At 38.6% G+C, this 23,144-nt stretch overlaps 1 protein-coding gene across 2 annotated transcripts in view; it reads left to right on the top strand.

Annotated features, from left to right (window-relative positions):
- CTNNBL1 (catenin beta like 1) overlaps positions 1-23,144 on the top strand; it is a 2,650,525-nt gene that overhangs the window by 1,945,245 nt on the left and 682,136 nt on the right. For both annotated transcript variants that reach the window (XM_044090205.1, XM_044090206.1), the window contains one exon: positions 17,657-17,737. In XM_044090205.1, the coding sequence (XP_043946140.1) occupies positions 17,657-17,737 (81 nt within the window). The remainder of the gene's footprint in view (positions 1-17,656; positions 17,738-23,144) is intronic.

Below are 23,144 nucleotides of genomic sequence, written 5' to 3'. Positions count from 1 at the left end.
ATGAATATTTATTAGATGGATGTGTTTTTAAAAGAATAACTTATGCTAATGTTACTAAGTGTATAAGTTGTATTAATATTAGTATTTTTGAATTACAAACGATGAATGATATATCCATTGACATGCTTAATTATTTTACAGTCCTCTGTCCTAAAATTCCAGTTTTATACGGCCTGCTAAAAATTCATAAATTGTTATCCTCCCCTCCTGTGAGGCCCATTATATCAGGAAGAGGGTGGATAACTGAGCCTATTTCCATCTATTTACAAAATACCTTGAGTAAATATCTGGTGTATGTAAAGAGTTTCATTAAGAACACTGGTGATTTTTTTAACTAAACGTTCTGAATGGTACCAAACTAATAGATATAATTCTTTCTTTTTTGTTATGGTGGATGTCAAATCCCCTATTTACTGTCATCCCAAATCAGTATGGTCTTAATGTAATAAGGGATATTTTTTGTCAACATGGCCACTATAAGGGAAGGGAGATTGAAACTCTATTTCAGCTGCTTGACCTTGTGCTTGATAATAACATCTTCATTTTTAATTAACAATTATGCCATCAAAAAGCTGGAGTAGCGATGGAAACGTCCATTGCTAACACCTATGCTAACTTGACCCTAAAGTTTATATACAATGGTCCTGATACTTTTTCCCTCTAAGGTTAGATTCTATAAACTTTTTGTGGATTATGTGTTTATTATATGGTCTGGAGAATATGATGAATTAGTTCAATTTTTTGATTACTTAAATAAAACTACTGATTTTTTTTTAAATTTGAGATGAATTCATCTGGTACTGAAATTCATTTTGTAGGTGTTAATTTGACCTATAATGGTTCAGATATACATACTAGCATCTATAAGAAACAAGTACATAAGAATAAGTATTTATATAGAAAGAGTATGCATGCTTAAACATACCTTTAAATGGATAGTAAAAAGCCGGTTCTTACGTGCAAGTCGACTTAATACTAGAGATTATATCTGTACTGAACAAATGTTAGCTATGACAGTTGAATTTCAGAGAAGGGGTTATAATATAGATTAATATAGATATGCTCCAGCACCAAAAAGACGAAATAATTAATGCAAGAGGTAGCACTGCTAAACCCTATTTTTTGAACAATACCACTGTTCAGCCTTTTTTTAATGATACTAATAATTTACGTTATGTAACTACATATGGCAGATGTACTTCAGAAGTTAAGGAAATTGTCAAAAAAATTGGAATATTTTGAGAGTATTACCTGAATTATCATATATTTTACCTGAATAGCCTTCTTTTGCTTATAAGAATTGTTCTAATTTAAAGATTAGATTGTGTTATAAAGATATGCAGGCAGATAAAAAGCAGCTAGTCTTTAACAAAGTTGGCACTTACCCTTGTTTAAATTGCTCATGCTCCAATGTCATATGCACTAGCAGTATTTTTATTTATCCTGTAATGCAAAAAGAATATAATTTTAAATGTACAGCTACCTGCAATACACCCTATATAGTCTATCTAGCTACATGTAAGTGTTGCCCCAGTTTTTATGTGGGTAAATCAACTAGAAGACTAAGGGACTGTATAGTTGAACATAGATCAGACATTCGTAGAGCTGTTTTAACTAATGCTATTGCAAAACATTTAATTGAGCATGGCAGTCAGCATGAATTTACTTTTAGTTATAGACATTTTGCACAAAACATTCAGGGGAGGTGATATGAGTCATAGTTTGGAATTAAAAGAATATAACTGGATAGTAAGGCTAAGGGCGGACCATACACCTGGCATAAATAAGATGGTCTCTATTAAACCTGTTCTTAAGCATAAACGACTTTGTTTTAAATGAAATGATTTTTAATTGTTTTAATTGTCTCTGTATTGTGGTTGGCTGATTTTTGTCTTGTGATTACACTAATTTCCTATTTAAATGTAGATTTATTTTCTGTATTTTATCTGTTATTGCACTGAGGAAGGATTGTTATCCGAAAGCTTTGTATTTTATTAAAACCTTTGGCGTTGCTAAGCCATTATTTTCTTTGTATTGGGCTTGTTTTTGAGCGGCTAGCTCTATCACGGCATTCTGTTCATCAATTTTCTTAATTCTTTAAGTCTGCCAACTCATTACACTCCCACAAAATATGTTCCCAATTACCTTTTTCTTCCCCATCGTACTTCCAGCATTTGTAATCTACCTGAGGAAAAATTCTTTGGAGTCTGCTTACAGTATAAAAATACCTATACAAACACTTCCAAGCAAAAATCCTAAATCTTCTAAACTTTATTGCATATTTGGGAGCCATACATATATCTTTCCATTGATTCTTTGTGAATTGCTTACCCAGTCTCTTTTCCAAATCCTTTCTAACCTCTTCTGATTGATTCCTGTAGTTATCATACAGTATTTACATGCCCTACTAATTATCCTTTTTTAACAGCAGCTTCTGCTTTAGACTCTACTAAAAACTCTGCCAGTGCTGGTCTTTCACTTAGGATCCCCTTATTCCTTTCTTTTTACCTATGTTCTGATATCAAGCCTTGTTAGGGAAGGCTATCTCTAGCCTGCAGTCCAAATGCTTACCTGGTCTCTTCCCACTCTGCTACATTTCCCTTTCTTATTATTTGCTCCCAGTACCTTGCTTCTTTTGCCAGCTTTCTCCAGTAAATTCCAGCCCCCTCTTGCCTATGCTCTGTACCCCTAATTGCAGTCATCTCTATTGGCAAAATCTCCTTCTTTCACTCCCATGTTGGCTTAGTTCTGCTGCTGTATTAATATAATATTCTGTACAATTGTTGTTATTCTCCGTAAGGATCTTCATCCAAAATCCCAGTCTCTCCTCATTTCTCAAGCCCCACCCCCTTTACATCATCATCCCTTTTCTCATTGAATTATAGCTTTCTGCTTGTGCTATGCATAGGAGCCTTAACTGTGTAACTCTGAAATACCCTTTCAGATCAGGTAATCCCAAACCACCCTGTTCTAATGGAAGGATCGACTTATCCCACTTGACTCTTGCCCTCTTCCACTCCCGGATGAAATCTTTCAACAATTTATTAATTGCTATACACAACAAAAATATGTGTGACCTGTGTATTAAACTAAAGGGACTATAAACATTTTCACTGCTAGTATCTTATCCATATCCATGAACACAGCAAAAAGCTTGAAACCAAGACCAAGTAAAAAGTATAATCCAAAGCAGCGAAGAGCAGCAAGAAACAGCGATGAAGCCAAAGGTTCAAAGCAGCGAAGAGCAGCTTTTATCCATATCCATAAAACAGAACTTCCAGTTTCTCAGTTCTTGTGTCATTTCATGGCAGCTAAGGTATGTTCCCAGATATCCTTAGCTGCCATAACAGAATCCTTTTTTAACCAACACTCCTAAGTACTTCATTTTAACTTGTGTCCATAAATATGAGTGTTGCTGAACCAATCCTTGAGTGGGTACACAGTTTGCAGTTATTGCCTTTATTTTATACTCATTTAATTTTGTATCCACAAAAGACCTGAAACTGTCTCAGAATGTTATACAACACTGAAATATCAATTGCAAATAAAGCCAATTTTTCTTGGCTACCATACCGATAATATCCTTGAATTTTCTGAGTCCCTTATTTACTTTGCCAGTGGTTCTAAGTAAAATGCAGATAACAAAGAGGACACCCCTGCCTGGTTCCTCTGTTCAAACAGAATTTATCAGAGAGGAACCCCCCCCCCTACACACACACATTTTAATTTTTGCCTCTGATTCCTTATATATCTTTCTAAATAGCCCTGTTATTGTGTCAGTGAATGCACATGCTTCCATTGTCGTACTCATAAAATCCCAGCTTACTCTGTCAAATGCTTTCTCTGCATCAAGACTCAACAGCAGCAGTGGTAATTTCTTACATTCTGTTTCCCTCTGGTCATCATTGTTCTATTAATGCTGTCAAACATTTGTATCCCTCCACAAAACCACATTGATCCATATCTATGAATATTGGCATTACCTTTCCCATTCTTTTAGCCATTTTAGACATAAACACTTTAGAATCATTACTTAGAATTGAAATAGGCCCATATGAAGTTGGATCTTATGGGTCTTTATCATTTTTAGGTATTGCAGCCATCACAGCTTTCTTCTAGGATGTTTGTACTTCTCCTTTTAAAATAATGTTAAACAAAACCTTCCAGATCTTTATCACTCTTTCCCTCCCAGCTTCCAAACCTCCAAAGGAATTCCATCTATTCCTGGAGACTTTCCTGTATATTGGCTGTACATCACCATTTTTTATCTCATCTCTTCCTATCCTAACGGTTAATAATTGAGCCTCATCTACCTCTAATCTTGATGTATTTAATTCTCCCTTAAAAATTTCCATTTGTACTTTTTCTTGATTTCCACATTTCACTGCTTTTTTAACAGACTTTTAAAAGTATTTGTAATACCTCTACAGGATTCCTGTTTATTTTTCTTGTTATATGTTCCCTAAGCTTGACAAAAACCCTTTCTACTTTCTGTTCTCTCGGCCATTATGCTAAAGGCTTTTGTGCCCTTGAGTTATTATCAGAAACAATTACTTAGCAATCTTTCTAGACTTGCCCATATTATCCAGGTAGTCATTTACTTTTGCTTTAGCATTCTGCAGTTGTACCTCTTTTTGTTTTGTGATTCTTCAATACTTTAACCTTTGCCATTCCGTCGAAATAATTCTTATTAATTCTTAACCATATATCTTTTTCTGTTATGTCTACCATGTTTTTAAACTCCACTTTCATTTTATCCCACTCCGTAGCTATAACTTCTGCAGATCAAAACCTTCAATTAAGTGCACATGTTCCTGTGAAATATAATTTGTCTAACCTAGCTCAATTTTTGTACCTTGGGGAATATGTAAATTCTGTCTGAATCCCTAATACTGAATTCACATCTTCCATACCAAGTATTTGCATAAATTCCTTCAAAAATCTTCCCTCTTTTGTTATATTTTCCCTTGCACCCCCACCCCCAATACATCCTCACTGTTGCAAATCAAATTCCAGTCCCCACCTATAAGTAATATTCCCTGCTAAAAACTGATTATTTATTCTAGAATTTTCTTAAGCCCCATTGTAGCAGTTTAAGTGGAATACAAGTACATGCCAGGGTAATCCTCCTTCCTTCCCAGTAGCCCTTTACTACTACAAATCTACCATTTTACTTCCCCACCCTCTTCTGTCACTGTTAGAGTTCCTCTGTCAGTTAATGTAAGTACTGCCCTTTTCCTTTGTCCCAGGTATTCTGCTGAATAACTACATTGAATTCCTTTAGCAAATTCACATGCTCAGTTCTTTCCAAATGCGTCTCCTGTAGCATAGCTATTTATACTCTGCATTTCTTAATATAGTTCACTACTGTTCTTTTTTGTATATATCTGTGAGATCATTCACATTCCAAGATAATATGCCATTATTATTAGAAGTTATTCCCACCTGTTATGTATAACAGCTGTCTTTTTAAATGTCTAGTTTCAGCTTTTGGCAGGCTGATGTTTAATACAGCTGTTTCTTGCCATCTACAATTGATCCTATATCACATCTTACAAAATGTTTTGTTTTAATGAAATCCTTCAAAAAACACAATCCAGAACACTCCCAGAACCTGTTAATGTAATACAAACACATACAACCATGTACATCCTAAAATAATGAAGTGTTTAACCATCCTAATAGGAACAGTTGTCCTGGATTGACAGCTACACTCAGGCTTTAGATAACCTATAATTTAGGTTATCCATTCTAAGATGCATGGTACAGCTTGTGCTTCTACCTGCACTAAGTACTGTATGTTTTTGTCTTATCTTTATTCTTCTTCCAGATGTAGAAAACAACTTCAGTGCTTTCAGAAAACAATGTCGCCTAGCCATTGAAAGAAAAAAGTATTCTGTTTTTATTGGCCTTTTTATCAGCTTGTCTCAAAAGCATAAAACCCAGAAACACAGCTGTCTTCAGCGACAAGCTTCTTGTGTTACACAGTGAACGTTTGTTTACTAAAGGAAAACTTCATTACAATCAGCTCTGTTGTATTTATTACTTTCACTTAAAACTTGTTGTTACATCCATGAGTCTTAATCCAGTCATTCCTGTATGCAGATATAAGAAAAAAGCATATCAGTTTTACTTGTGTTATTATTTGTGTACTTGTACAACCAGTCCCTCACCTCAGTAACCCAACATTACAACTTATCTTAAATATGCTTTTGTCCAGGCTTTCTTCTTTTTCACATTGCAGTGCCTACATTTCTTAAGAGTAAACCAAAAGAAAGAATGAATGAAAATAAGAGGACACCTGTTTACTTTGGTATCTCTGTAACATAGAAAAATAACTGGAAATGGTTTACTCTATATTACATGCAGTACATGTCATGTTTTGTAAAAATGCTAAGAACAAAATTTTTTTACTTCCTTCTCCCCCCATCTTAATGTTCTTCTAAACATTAATGACTTGAAGTAGTGCATACAGAGTCCCCTACAAGATTAACAAAGCCCAAAAAGTCCAATATTTTCAGGTTTGTTTTTTTTTTTTTGTTCAGCCATATTTTACAAATGTGGTGGTGGTTCTAGTCAACTCCTATGCTTTTCTCTGCCTAAAGCATTTTTCTGTGATACATTGGAAAAGGTTTTACCGGCACGGACTCTCTCTATAAGCTTTATTATCAAAATGATAAGAAACAGGTCCCTCCCCCCATTTGGTAGCTCATTTTTAGTTGGGCAAACGTTTGTATTTCTTCCTTAGCATGTTATGCATCAAAAATTACTGTGGCTGTCCAGGAAAAAAAAATATTCAGAAGATAGCTGAATACAGTGGATTGAATCTCACACCTGCCTGTTGACATTTCTTGATTGCTGGTAATAAATGTACTCCTCTTCTGCCTGATGTACAGTAATCATTTTCCACAAACACTCTACTGTCTTTATCTTTTAGTACGTCCTTCTGCCACAGTTTTGGCAAAATCAGCTCTTTCTGCTTGTAGGATTGCAACTTTCTCTTGGCGATCTTGGTTGCTTTCTTATGGCCAGGTTTGGAGCATACACACAATGTGCCTTTCGGTTAACAACTCCTGCTGTGGAATGCCAGTCCAGTTGCTTATTTGTGCTTTCATAAAATTAATAGTCTGTTCCTTCCAGTTCCTCTGGTACACCAGAAAATGTGCTCTACCCTCTAATTCTACCATTTTTTGAAACATCTCTTCTTAAGCAGACTCTTACTCAGCCAGCCTTTTATTCATTTCAACCTGCAGTTTTAACAGCTCATCTGAATATCTGTGTAAAGCTTCATCCATTTTTTTCCAGCCTTCTGTTATTCAAGCTGATGTACTTCTACAGTGTGTTTGTTCATTTTAATCAGCTCTGAGCACATTTGACTTCTAGTAATCTAAAGGAAATGTCTTCCACCAAAGCAGGAACTTGAACAACTTTTTGGTCTACAGCTGCAGGATTCTTCCCGGTCATTGTTTTCTCCTCACCTTTTGTGATAGATTTTCTCTCAGGTTCTCTAAATTTCTTCTGTGCTGGCATCCAGGCAGTGCACTTAATAGCCAGTAACTGAAATTTACCCAGACTAACAAATTCACTGGCTCTCTTTTCTGAGTTTCTGTTTTGACACTGGGAGAGCTGAAATTAAGCTGTTACTCAGCATGCTGCCATCTTGGAAGTCAACTCACCTTTATTCTTGGATGTTTAATAATGTGTCTGTCTGATTAGATGGATTGAAATTGGTGTATTGATACCATATACAGGCTACCTAATTTCACTACATTAGATATTGAACTTTTGAAAAGAAAAACATAATAAAGGCTGGTTAGGAGAAGAATGTATCATGGTGGAGAACTAAGTCTGTCAGAATCTGATTGCAGTGTCCTGTTGTGCAGGAAAAAAATGGACTGACTGAGGAGTTTAAGATGGAAGGATTTGAACAAAAGTTGTCTAGAAAAAGGAAACTGTGGAGAACTAAACACTGAAGAAATTGCACAAAGAACCTGAAGATCAAAGTAGAGTTCTAAATGATTACTTTGTGTCAAAAATTATAAGTAGTAGTAGATGGTATCTCTGAGAAAATTTAAAAAAAAAAGCTTTTTAGTTGAAGTTGTACAAGTGGTAGTAGAATTTGTGGGTGGGCTACAGGTGGATAAAATGAAGTGTCCATACAATATTCCATTGAGGACATTAAAGAAAGTATTGTAGATTTTTGATGAATCCTGTAATACAACTGTTTAATAGAAAGAGATATGGTTTCAGAGGCCTGGAGGCAAGTTGCAGTAGTACATATTTTCAAGGGAGAGATGGAAGACCTAGAAATAGAATAACCTAGCTAATTATTTGAATACAGGGCTAACAGTGGTTTTACTAAATGCATTTCTTTATTTATTGAACCATGATGCACTGCTGAGTATCATTGTGGGTATTTCTTGCGACACTAACTTGGTTCAGTTTTACAAATGTGTTAAGAAAGTAAACAGTGGCAACCCTGCTGATGTTATCTGTTTGGATTTCAACAAAGCCTTTTGTTCAGTACTCAGTCTTGCATAAAAAGGCCTCTAAGAGAGCTTATAAGAATGTGACTATGAATTTCTTTTGATAATAATTAGGTACTAGCGAATAAACTGGCATTGTGAGAGAACAACTGGGAGTAAAAAAAGTGATGAGTGATGGTCTGCATCAGAGCTGGATCATGGTCAAATGAAATCCTCGGCAGAGTAATATACCAGGTTGGGGGGGGGGCATTCATTCCAATCTGCCATTACATGACTGTCTCTCATTCGTCATAAACACTGCTCAAATCTGTTAGTGTGCACACTATTTTCTCCTTTACTTTTACAGTTATTCCTTTAAACTAAATGCAGAAGCCCTTTACAGTCCAATCTTGCAGAGAAGACTGTGTCACTGTATTGTGCAACAATGACTACATAATGGATGCTGAAGTGTAGGCGGTTCTGATTATCACACCAAATAATACAGAGTATATGACCCTACAAATGTCCACCAAGCTCTTTGCAGTTGCTGGAGGTTGTAAAGCAAATGCTGCAAAATGTATTACTAAAATGCAACATGTTTAGACTATGTTATGCAATCCAGACCAATCTCTGAATTCATTGTTTAGTGCAGTAAGAAAGTAAAACAATTAAAGAAGCAGCTCTTTAATAGCTCATAGCCATATTCATCTGCACTAAGTGCTAGACAAAATGTAGCCTAAAAAGTGCATTTCACACCTGTGTGCCTGCAGAAAACAAGTTAGATTAAAAATATGTTCATGGTTAATATGTTAACATTAAACTCTGACTTCATGCTGTCCAGTTTATTCACAGCTTAACAATAAACACACTGCCAACATTCAGCAGAAGAAAGAAACTGTGGATCACGTCCAAAGAGCATGGCTAATATGTTGTTGTCCCGGTTTACTACAGTCAACTTCCTTCTTTATGCAGTAACTACTCTTGTTCATAGATGGTTGTAGCCCAAGCTCACAGCTACCCCAAAGCACCACCTGGTTAAGTGACTTGCTCATGGATAGGACATATATGTATGAAGCAAGGTGAGAGATGTTTTGCAAAACTGGAGACAAATAAGAGCAGACTGCTCTAAACTACTTAAAAAGTTAAGTGAAAACAGATTTTACATAAACGTAATTTTGTAAACCACAAAATTAATGGAATTCTAATGACTGACAATAACTTACTGTAATCAGCAGTGATTCTGGCAGTTGGTGTGGAGAATCGCTCTTGCCTCCTTACAACTAAGGTACAGAGCTTTATTCTGCATGACTTGTACCCCCTATCTGGGTCATTTTAAGCACAAACATGCATAATATTCACACAGACACAAAATCTTCTGATCTTTGTAAATGAAATATGAATAAACTTACATGCAGCACTCTATCTCAAGTGCTGTCAAATGTATTGTAAATAAGAAATGAACTCCTGCAGTGCAATGAGTGTCCTTTTCCTTCTAAAGAAAAAACTACTGCTCATCTAAAGAAAAGTTTCCAGTTTGGGCTCGTTGTGAAACTTGTTCAGTGCTGTGAGAGTTCAAAAAGTTGAGCCAGTGGTAGATGTTGCTGTGCACTGCGTCAGGAACTGACAGCCCCAGCAAGAAATGTTTTTTTTTCTTGCAGGACATAATTAGGATGATTTTTAAAGGGTTCTGACGTGTTATATAGCCAGGCCAAGCCCCCCAGCCAGTACTCAGTTAGTCAGCAGTAAAAAGGAAGCCCTATATCTAAACAAGCTGCTACCTTTTTTTTTTTTAACGCCTTTATTAAGTTATCACTTAAGACATAGGAAAACATATTAACAGAAAAGAAAAAAAACATAATAATGTTTTCCATTTACATGCATTATGCATCACATCTTTGCTTTCTTTATAACTATTATCAGTCTGACATTACATAAATTGCTGAATTCCTGTTTTCCCTTAAAACCTCACTCCTCTTCTTCCTGAACATTAGTCTTCATGTGTTGTTCCCACAATTTCTATTTATTTTTATGTCATTAGCTCCTTCACTTTTTTGAAGATCCCTCTTCCAGTTCTTTCATAGTATTCAGTACATCCACATGTAGTTGGTTTAGACTTGGAGTCCAGTTTTCTAGCAGATGCTTTTTTGACATCCAACAAAATTAAAGCTAATAAGGCCTTACTATGTCTAGGTTATTCAGATCCTGTGTCCCAGCCCAAAAGAATAATTTCCTTAGTTACAGCCATTTGATCACCCAGTATTTTTGACAGCGTACTCTGTAGGGAATTTTTAAAATCTGCCAACTGATTACACTCCCAAAACATATGATGTTCTTCATGTTTCACTGTTGCAGTCATTACATTTGGGTAATCTGCTGGCAGGTTGCCCTCAGTCGGCCTGAATTCCAAAGTCTTGGGTCCTGCGTCGGTTGCTGTCTTCTCTTCTATGATGTCAGGTCGTCAGGGGTATAAAACATGCAGCCGACGGCATTTTCTTTAGTCTTTCTTGCCGCACGGTGCCCGAAGCAGAAGCATTTCGCAAGTGCCGGTCGGCCGACTACTGAAATATTCGAGTTTGAGTTTCAGAACCAAAGTCTTTACTAAAGCTAAGTACCCCGTTGGGGAAACTTTTTTTTTTGCTTTTCACCGATGTCAGAAAAAGTTAATAATTGTATTATTTGTGGGAAGCAAATTTATACTGTATTCCTTGCCTAGGCCCTGATCACAATGTGCCTGGCTGTCGGTTTTGTGCTAGATTTAACCAACGCACTATTAAGCGTCGGTATATTTTTGCATCTAAGTATTTTGGAAACAGATGACAGCAATCCGACTACCGGAGTACATAAAAAACGCAAAGAAAAGGACAGAGAAAGGCAGTCGAGATCCAAAACCCGATGACGAAGCTTCTCCTAAGCCAGTCGCTGGTTTGCCGGTACTCAGTGAGGCACTTTTGCAGGCCCTGATACCCGCTACCTTCGAGTCGCAGGCCTCTACCGACACCCATGTGGAGTCCGGCATGCCACAAGATACTCAAGGTATTGGACCGAAGGATGCATCTCCCTCCGATGGGTCCGGAGCCGCTGAGCAGGCACCAGCTTCTGAGTGTGTATTCAGACCTCAACATTTTTATATCAAACTGACGAAAGCTGCAAAACCTAAGGCAAAGACACCTTCTAAAACTAAAAAAACAACGCTTTAGCCACGTGCACAGGCCTCTATGCCTAAAAAACAGATGATCAAAATGGCCAAAGACCTTATTACCTTGATCAGGGGTACCCATCCCCCTCCAGATAAGAGGCCTAGGCAAAACACTGACTATGAATCCTCAGATCAGGTTTCTATTTCTTCTGATCAGGAATTATCTTTACCTCCCTATGAGGATTCTGATGCTGAGGAGTCTATTCCATCTGCATCTCCTCCTGAGGATTATTCATTTGGAGAAACCTTGCATACTTTGAGGGAGCATTTTCACTGGGAGAGTCAAGACTTCTCAGAATCAAAAAAGAGGCTCAGGGATTTCCTTCTTCTCCCTCAGCACAAGCCTTTAGCCATTCCCCCTGTTTTAGACATTGTGGATGATGTGTTTTCGGAGTCAAGCCTGACCCCTGACTCCTTACCTCCGTCTCCCAGTAAGCCTGACAGGTATTACAGGGTCCCTGACTCTCATAATTTTTTATTTAGAAACCCTGCTGCTGATCCTGAAACTATTTCACAGGGTCCAAAGGGAGTTAAGGCCTCAACAGCAAAAAACCCTACCCCCTCCGACAGAGATTCAAGGGCACTGGACAGATGGGGAAAAAGGTTTATACATCTGCAACCTTGGCAGTCAGGGCCTTAAACTGTCAATTACATATGCTTAAGTACCAACAACATGTTATGGGATTGCTGAAACAGAAAATTATGTTGATTTCAGAATGTGCAGAAAATAAGGAATTGCAGGAATTATTGCATGCAGCTGAACAAGTAGGAAAGCATACTTTGCAATGTGGTTTTGATTCTTTAGAGGCCTCCTGCAGGGCCGCAGTTACTGGATCTGTGATTAGGAGGCATGCCTGGCTAAAGGAACAAAATTTGCCTGATCACGGTAAAGCTAAATTGCTAGATGCACCTCTACAGCATGATTTTCTGTTTGGTATTAAGTCAGAAGAGGTTTTAAAGAAAATGGAAGACAAAGCTAAGTCTATGCAAACTGTTAAAAATTTCTTACAAGTGCAGCCACCTAGATTCAGTAGACACTGGCCTACAAAAAAATTGGTCCTTTCCTGTGTCAGACAGAGCTCAAAGGGGCAAATCCAGATGCCCTAAGGGTTCCAGGTACCAGACTCAAGACTCTTACAGGTCAAAGCAATGGGGTGCATCCAACTCCAAATCTGGAGGAGATAAAGCGCAAACCTACAGAAAGCAATCCCAATGACTTCCCTCTGCCTACACCAAGCACTTATCTTTTGGCAGCTCCCATAGGGGGAAAATTAGCACTTTTTGCTCAAAATTGGCAGTTAATAACCCAGGACAAGTGGGTACTAAACATCGTATCACAGGGATACAGATTCCATTTCCACACTCTGCCAGTGACAAATGGTTGGCCAGATCTGCCTAAAAACCAATGGGCAGAGGCACAGAAACAGGTTACGTCCCTCATGGATATGGGGGCCATTCAGACAGTACCAGAACAGGAAAAAGGACAAGGTTTTTACTCAAGACTGTTCTTGGTACCCAACAAGGACAAGACCTGGTGGCCAATACTGGATTTATTGATTTTGAACACATACCTGGACATTCCAAAATTCAAAATGCTCACCTTGCAACAGCTTCTGCCCATGCTGGACAAGAATGCTTGGCTGGTGACTTTAGACCTAAAAGAGGCATACCTGCATGTCCCAATAAGACAGTTGTGCAGAAGATACCTCAGATTCAAGGCTGGCTTAATGCATTACCAATTCTCTGCACTGCCCTTTGGCTTATCTACTGCACCCAGGGTCTTTACAAAGTGCCTGGCACCAGTAATTGTATTTTGCAGACAAAGAAGTATTCAAATATATCCTTACTTGGACGACTGTCTCATTCAAGCAGAGAATAAGGACACTCTTCTGCGACACCTGGCATTTGTGAAAAGGCTTCTAACATGCCTAGGGTACACTATAAATGAAAAGAAATCACAACTGGTACCCTCTCAAAATATAACATTCCTGGGTGCAAGCTTGAATACAACTGCCCAGATGACTTACCTCACACCAGACAAACAAAGGCAACTGACTACTTACTTCAAACTGATGGCAACAAAAACCCAATCTTCTGCAAGACAAATTCTGTAGGCTCTGGGCTTCATGGCATCCTGCATCGTACTAATTCCGTATGCAAGACTGCATATGAGGAAACTTCAGTGGTACCTAAAAGGTTTATGGAGTCAACATTCACACAGTCTGGAAACAATGATTCCTCTCATCCCCTGCCTGCAACAGGAGTTTCTATGGTGGGCAAAGGCCTGTCACCAAAACATGGGACGGCCCTTCACTCTACCCCCTGCCAGCCAAACCTAAACATGGGACGGCCCTTCACTCTACCCCCTGCCAGCCAAACCTTAACAACAGATGCATCAGATTATGCCTGGGGGGCCCACATGGCAGGAAGATGCATTCAGGGCATATAGGCACCAAATCAAATGCATCTACATATCAACCAGAAAGAAATGTTAGCTGTTCAAAATGCCCTAACAGCCTTCAAGGACTTTCTTCATCCCGGACAACTACTGATAAAGATGGACAACACCACAGTCATGTGGTATATAAACAAGCAAGGGGGCACACACTCATACCCCCTTTGCAGATTAGCCATGGCACTGTGGGACTCAGCATTGACCTACCAAATAAATCTTCAAGCTCAATTCCTGCCAGGAAAACAAAACACTCTGGCAGACAATTTAAGCAGAAACCTTATGGATCCTCACAAGTGGAAACTAAATCCAGAAGTCTTCAGCATGATAGCAGAGAAATGGGGGAGCCCAGACATAGACCTATTTGCCTCTCCTCAAAATTATCAACTGAAAAGTTTCTGCACAAGGACTTATCACAGACAAGCATGGAAAGTGGACGCCCTATCCTTCAGTTGGAAAAACCTATCCGTTTACGTCTTTCCTCCTCTGCCTCTTCTACCCAAGGTCCTCCTAAAAGTCAGACAAGAGAAGCCAAAGATGATATTAATTGCCCCGGACTGGCCCCGCCAATACTGGTACCCAATCCTAAAGAACTTGTCTCAATACCCAGCTTGGACCTTGCCTCAAAAACCACAACTACTGTCCCAGCAAAACAATCAGATCCTGCACAATCAACTACAGACTCTGAACCTGACAGCATGGCTAATCCTGTAGTTATACAGACAACACCTGTCAGTAAAGCTGTGATGGATGTCATTTGGGAAGCCAGAAGGCCTAGTACTAGAAAATCTTATATTGACAAATGGAAGATATTCTGTGCTTGGAATCAAGCACAAGGAACTGATACAGCAGAACCGCATATTCCTCAGATATTATAATACTTAACTGAGATGCTGGACAAAGGCCTATCTTTTTCATCAATCAAAATCCATTCCTCTGCCATTTTGGCTCATTACAATACAGAGCCACCAGTCTTTTCTCATCCTTTACTAAAGCAGTATCTTAGAGGAGCCAAAAATTTAAGGCCTCCTAGAAGATCACCATTACCTGCATGGGACCTCAATTATGTGTTGGAAAAGCTCACCCTCCATTTGAACCAGCTGCTACCGCTGATATAAAGTTCTTATCATGGAAGACAGCTCTGCTACTAGCAATTACTTCAGCAAGAAGAGTTTCAGAGCTACAGGCCTTCATGGCTGTAGAGCCTTTTATCATATTTTACCCAGACAGGGTGTCTCTGAGGACAAATCCTACTTTTATGCCTAAGGTTATTTCCAGTGTGGCTCTTAACCAAACAATTCATCTGCCAACTTTTTATCCAAATCCACAGAACAAAGGGGAAAGAATTCTGCATTCCCTGGACATACACAGACAGTGAAGATTCTACTTGAGCAGGACTAAAGCTCTAAGAAAAAACGAGCAATTACTAGTGTCATATGCTGCAGGATAAGAAGGAAAGGCTATTTCAAAGCAGACAGTTTCAAAGTGGATAAGCCACTGCATCCGTTTCTGCTACTTACACCATGGCAAACCTGTGCCCAAGGGCATTAGGTCTCACTCCACCAGGGCTGCAGCTACTTCAGTAGCCTTTCCCAGAGGAGTACCAACCAAGGACATTCTAGAGGCTGCTAATTGGAGTTCTGTTCACACCTTTACAAAGCATTACCATTTGCCTCTTCACTCTAAGTCCAGGGCAGGCTTTGCCACTGCAGTGCTGCAGGTCCTTATAGCCTCACCTAATGCTGTTTAGCTCCAGCCTCCCAACCATAGCTTTGGGATTCTACCCAAATGTAATGACTTCAACAGTGAAACACGAAGAACATAGTACAGTTGTGTACACTTACCATAAATGTAGATGTTCGAGTGTATTCACTGTTGCAGTCCAGGTTACCCTCCCACCATCCCCCTGTCATTCTACAGTTCATCTTTCTTTCTCTATCTTCTACAACCTATGTGGTGTATTTGCTTGTAGATGAAGGCAAAGTTTATATACTGATGCTTATATATATATATATATATATATATATATATATATATATATATATATATATATATAGAATGTTGCTACCTTTTTGGGGGCACCTGACATCGGGGGCAAGAAAAATTAAAGAAAATGGCGTCTGCTGCATGTTTTATACCCCTGACATCATGGAAGAGGAGACAGCAACCGACGCAGGACCCAAGACTTTGGAATTCAGGCCGACTGAGGGCAACCTGCCAGCAGATTACCCAAATGTAATGACTGCAACAGTGAATACACTTGAACATCTACATTTATGGTAAGTATACACAACTGTACTTTCCTAGCTACCTTCTTTTTCCCCACCACACCTCCTGCTGATACCTAACTTTTGTTAATTTTTCGTGATTCACATTATTTCCTTGTTAGGAAATTGTTCCAAAGACCAATTAATGCTCATTTGGCTAGAGCTAGTGTCACATATACTACTTTTTTCCAAGAGTGGTCTCTGCCAAACATACATGTGATGCTGCAAACTGGAGTTATATCCTATACCTTTGGCAGGCATTATTTCCCAGATACAATTTCTAGGGCTAGGTTTGGCTCTGAGAGGGTAGGCTGCTTTTTGTTTGAGAGAATTCAGTAGACATGCATATGTGAATATGTATTTTCAGTCTATGCAAGTTAAGGTATGTGGGCACCTACAATACCTCCATATGTTCGTGGACTAAAATCAAAAAGGACTAATTCTACCCCACATCCATACCCCCATGGTAGTTTTGTTTATTATATTAGCTGTTCTTTTGATTTCTCCTTTAGTTGTAGTCTGGGTTGCCATTCAGGAACTAGAAAGGGTGTACAGTCTGCTTCTTTTATGAACGCCCTTCATTGACTATAGTCAATGCAGTGTATGGAAAAGAAGCATGGACCTACCAAGGAAAGTAAATATTTTGTAGAGAGCACCCACTGGAGATTTGGAAGTGTGTATATGAGAAGACCATTGTGATTTCATTCCATTATGTAGAAGGTGCCTTTTTATCTTATTTTTACTTCACAGTTACTTTATTACAAAGATTGATTTTCACAAATCCAGACTTTAATACCCGCTTAAGAAATTGGGAAGGACTTTACTGTGACACCAAAAACTTTGATCACTATTGTGGTTTTCTGGACAACGTACCAAAATATATTTGGGCTACATAAATGATGTTTTAAGCCTACTTTTACTGAAGAAAGCTAGCTATGGTCTTATTTTTTTTGTTTCTGGAACATTGTAGACATGTTTTTTGTTAGCATTAAGTATGGTATGCTTCCTGACTCTGCTGCATAATGGTGACTGAGAGTGCCTTACTGGTGAGGCAGCATTGGTCCATGCTACTTTGGCTGTTATGGCTAGATGTGTTGCTGATTGATTTTTATAGTTTTAATGTCAGACTGTGATAGATGTGTACTCCATTAATCTATGTAGTTTAATTTCCGACTATATCTAGTTTTTATAAAGTTTGATAATACTATTACAAAACTGTTCTCAACTGGTCTTCTCCTTAAATTAATTTATCCTTTTTTATTTATTTTTTTCATAGGTTGACAGGCTGATGGAGCTGTATTTTAAGTACCTGGATGCTGTACAGCTAGCAGACAAGAAGATTGAAGGAGAAAAACACGTGAGTATAATTCGCTATGCATTTTCTCTTGGTTTGGTTTTAACTTCATTAACTTAGATGAGACAGTGACTGGTCTGTAGATGTCTCTGTTGCCTCCAGGTTGTAAGTTCTGAATAGTCAAATGTGATTTACAGTATTTGTTCACCGTATTGTAGGTGATCTAGTGTAAGTCTATTTGGTTGAGATTGATGGACTCAAAAGTCTTCGGCTAAAATATTTGTAATTTACCCCTGAGACTTGGTGACCTTAAAGGTAGTTATATTAATGGAGCCCAGTCCACCCACATGGAAGATATGAAGAGCTGTACCCCCCAATCCCCACTTAATACACTTAAATGGAAGCCTGTTATTGCTGCTATTCTCAGGTGAGCAGTCTTTGATTATGTCCATGATTAAGTGCATCTGTGATTTTCTTTGTTTGCAAAAGAACAACAGATCTCCTCGTGTGATGATGGCAGTTTACCCACTGTGCAGTGTGGGCTGTAAATAAGACATTACTACTAGCTGCAAAATGAATATGCACTTTGCTGAAAAATATATGAAGTTAGAAAACTCATATCATCTCATTTTCAGATTAGGTAAAGTTTTGGCAGCAAGTCATAGTGACACTTTATTCATGTTTGTCTTTTATGCCCTCCAGTGTGTAATAATAATTCACAAAATAGTAAGGCTGTATTACATCAAGGCAATATACTGATCTTTAACACTTAGATTTTAACAGTTTTGTAAGTACTTCTGAACAATGGGTTGGATTGAACCAATCACTAGATACATTAACTAACTAAAAAATAATGTTTGTAGATTGATTTGTGTTATTCCCCATTAGTACTGAGCTACCTACATAAATCCTTCTTTTAGTCAAGTAATTTCAGTCTTTATTGCATCTGTCAGTACTCTCCTCGTCTAAGATACAAACATCATAATACCATGATAACTTTAAGTGGGTCTATATTAGTTCGCCGAAAGTTATTTTCAGCAAACACCTATTCATCGACACATATTCAGTGAAAAGGGCAATGAAACAATTGCCCTGCAGTATACCGGAACACACAACTAACTAAATAAAACCCACCCAAGTGGGGTCCCCATAACTATATATATCAACTCCGAGATCGCACTACAGTGGGGAAAAGAGCAAAGTTGTGTAGTTAGCAATCTACTTCATTGCCCTTGGAAAATTCAGTGATTTGCAGAAGTGATTTTCACTGAATGTGTCGATGAATAGATTTTCACCGAAAATAACTTTCAGCGAACTAATATATACCCCTTTAAGTAGTATGGTTTAGTTCAAAATATGCTTGACATTAAAACTCCCATTCTGATTTATCTGAATGTTGAGTATTACACAGTAATTTACCCATGGACCAGTCTGCCATTTGCAACAAGCATTTGGGTTGATTTCTTAAACCATTCACTGTTTTCAGCATGGACTTTGTCATGTCTCCTCAGTTGCATTTCTATCTTTTAACTGTACATCAGAACTCTGGTGTGACAAAAGAATAGAACAGTAAAAGAATTAAAAAGATATGCAATGTGTGTCTTGTTTTGACTGACACAAAAACAGATTTTTGACAAAATACGGACTGCTGACCACGCTTTCACTGCTATCTTATATTTTTGCCTCAGGAGCTCATATTTATTGAGTCAAGTTTTAAATGAAGAATATGTAAAGACACAGTTCTGAATGTAAGGGGCCATCTGTAGCCGAGTTAGAAATTTAGATAACTGCCTTGGTTGCTCAGATATTTTCTGCTGTGAATGTCATAATCATAGATAATGTGCAGTATAAGCACCATTGGAGTAGATTATTTGATTTACTTAGAAGTTTTGTTTTGGGAAAAAATATTGATTCCGTTAACAGATTTTAAGTCAGCAGAGGTCAGATAAACAGCTTGTGATGCTTGTGCCCTGGCCCAGCAATCAAGGAGCCTCAATCCTGACCACTAACACCAGTGAGGGGCATCGCATATAGGAGGAAAGGATAACAAATACGCACAGTAAAGTGTAATTTCCCTTAGCACACAGAGATCACAGTCAGTCTGGGGCTGGTCGCTCCCTTGCTCTCCAGGTCCCCAATAAGACTCCCCACTGGCACAGCTATAGGGTCCAGATCTCAGCCTAGCGGGCAAGCTAAAACCTCCAGCACTCTCTCTGTCCAACCAGTGCTTTGTGTCCCTGCCCAAGTAGCTGACACACACACACACACACACACACACACACACACACACACACACACACACACACACACACACACACACACACACACTTTGAGAAGAGTTTATACAACCACACAGACAATCCTGGGGAAGGCTGGCACAGGTTCTCCAGCTGTGCCCCTTTCTCCCAGACTGTACGGTAGTACCAGCTGCCACCACCCACTAATGTTTATCAGCTACTCAAAGGCCCATAAAAGGGTGTCCAATTATTACTGTGCAATATTATTATCCAACTGGTAGTATAGCCCAAGGCTAAAGCTATCGAAGTGGCTTTGTACAATTTCACCAAAGGCATCCAAGTACTCTAAAGAGCTTAAATTATCTGTACAAAAACAGCCACAGTTGAAAGGGTTTAAAAATATTTAATAACAAATAGTCAAAACACAAGACAATACTTTTTACTACACAGTGCTAGTCAAGAGATTAGAGATCACATAGAAATACTTAAAATAATTCAGTAGTACACTTCTGACATCACAGAAAAAAACACTTAGAGCTAGAAACTAGAAAGATTAGACTCTCTAAGAGAAAACACAAGTCTAAGATAAACTTACATATAGAGCAAGATAGTGCTGGTGAGTTGGATGGTCAAGACAAAAATGCTTAATGCTCTCTGATTCTCTCTGTTTTTAAAATCACATTCCTGGTTTACATTACATCATTCTTCACACTTCCCTGGGTTACATTACATCATTCTTCACACTTCCCTGGGTTCCCAGGCTATCAGAAACTACGTTTACATTCTTCACCTCTGGGCAGAAACCAGAGCAATAAAGGACATTTATGCATGCAAATTCTGGTCGTTAACTCTGGCCTTAAAACAGTAGGCAGGATGCCTCACTGTAGACTTACTGACTTCGAGTTTTAACATCAAAGGGTCACAACATGCTTTACTTGGTCAGTAGAGTGCACTGTTGATACATTTTTTTCCAGTTCCACATGTGACACTATTTTTACCATTTAAGACAACAAGCCTGTGGTTTACGTTAATATTTACAGATGACAGAATTACCTCCAAAATTTTATCTGGCTAGACTGGCAACCTTCATCTGTCTTCACCCAATCTTTACACAGCTGTGTAAATGTGTTTACCAAAGCTGCCATTTTGTCATAAAGACTGAGGTTTTTGCTCAGACTGTAGCCCAGGAGAAGCGCTTTGTTTTTTTTTTCTTTTGGGACTGGACTATGTCTTTTGTCCAGTATTAGAATTTTCTTCCTTCACTAAAGCATGCATTCTCTTTTCTTATGATGACTATCTGGTCATTGACTGTTAATTTCACAGTCGGGATGACAGATAATTATTGCCATTATAAGACCTGCATAAGAAGAATGAAAAAGACCCCCCCCCCCACACACACACACACACAAAAAAAGGCAAATGAAAAACCAGTGAGCAGAATGCAAAAGGTTGTGCAGCTAGTTTTCCAACTCCCTTCCATGCCCTTAAAGCATTTTTGCAGGGTGGCTTTGCCCTCCCTGCTCACCCCTGCTTCTGATACTAACTACACAAATTATGTACCTCAGACTAAGATAACATATTCTGAGGTACTGCAGCTTCCTACCTAATATACAGTCACCTTTTGTATGGTTGGTCTTGCTCTTCCACTGATCACAGGTGCGGTACTCAGACATTCAACAAGAGAACCCTTTTAAACAGAAGAACAAGTAAAAGCAGGCCTGGAAATGTGGCAGAGACAGGCAAACTTGAGCATCTCCTGTTTTTTTCTGCTTGCTTTTTGCTTCTTTTGTCGGCCAGCCACTGAACCTTCTTCTCAGTACTGAGTCCATTCATTCTCCAGTATTGTGATCTCCGGTAAGGAAGTGAGAGCCAGATGGGGGGATCCATCATTTATGCAGTGATGGAGGTGGTTTGTACATCCAGTGGCATCCAAGCAATGCATATTACTTGTGATGCCCTAACCTTGGCACTGGTGGTTGACTTGGATGCCTCCTTCTCTACAGGGTGTCCTATGCTGTTTTCATGCATGTGTGTTCTTCCATATACCCTTTTGTCACCTACTTAGGATGACATCCACAGTCCTAGCTGTTTTGGTACTGTGTAAGTCTTCTCCTTTGTGGTGGTGATTGGCCAACCAGAAGCTATGTCTCCTTTCCCCCAGGTTGGTTGAGCTACTGCAAGCCACTCACTTCCACCCTTCCCACACTGGCTGTCCCACTAGTCAAGCTGCTGTTGAACTTCAGTTGTAGTTAGGGCTTTATCCCTGCATGTCAACACACTGGGTAGCTTCCTCTGTGTTTAATAGACTCTCAATTCTTCTGATAACTTCTTTAATAGCTGTACAGTGAAAAAAAGTTGTTTTGGAAACATTGAGTAAACACCAAAGTACGCATTTCTGCAGAGGGGCAAGCCCTCTTGCCCTCCCTCCACCATAGCTATCTGTAATTCCATGATTGCATAACACTGGGAATAAGGAGAAACCCAGTGCACAGTGGCCTCACACAAGCAATGATTTTGCTGTGTGTAGCTAATTCAAGTAAATAACGCAAAATGCACGACTCAACCAAAAACCCACCAAAAACACATTGCTATAACCAAGAAAGAACTTTCGGACACAAAACTAGAATTCAACCAAAATCAGTCCCACTGTTTCTAATGCAAAAAGAAACACTGGCAGAGCCATACTTTACCAAAATCCTGCAGAAAGGTTTCCCACCAAACACTATAATTAAAAAAATTTCCTGAAACAGAGAAAAATTAAATTTGACTAGAATCTTGCCCACAAGCCACAGGATAAAACAAATAAAATAACACTTTAATTTTAATGTAACACTGTTTAACAATCTGGAAGGGAATGCACTCTGTTAAATTAAACTAACACATATACAGATGCACCTTGACTAAAATATAGGGAAACCCAAACAGCACAATAAGAAGAATAATGGTTATACTCCCTCCAAAGATGGTAACGGATAGTGTTGACTAAATGTCCTCCACTCCATCCCATTCTTTCCTTCCACACATTAAAGGAGGAAGATTTTATACTTCAAAGGAAGTTGATTCCACATAATAACAGACAAGTGAGTAAGAGAGGTTATTTCTATAGCTGCAATACAAATGTCAAAGCTTTTTCCTCCCTTATTAAGAATGCTTTCCATCCCACCAAACCACGTGGAACTGACAATAATTTCTGGGTCTGCTTTTACACTGTAGTAGAGAAACACATGAAGTTT

This window comes from Protopterus annectens, chromosome 12.part0, assembly GCF_019279795.1.
Source record: "Protopterus annectens isolate FY-2018-M chromosome 12.part0, PAN1.0, whole genome shotgun sequence".
Taxonomy (NCBI): Eukaryota; Metazoa; Chordata; order Ceratodontiformes; family Protopteridae; genus Protopterus; species Protopterus annectens.
The sequence above is the reverse complement of the archived record's forward strand: the minus strand, read 5'-3'. Positions and strand labels throughout refer to the sequence as shown.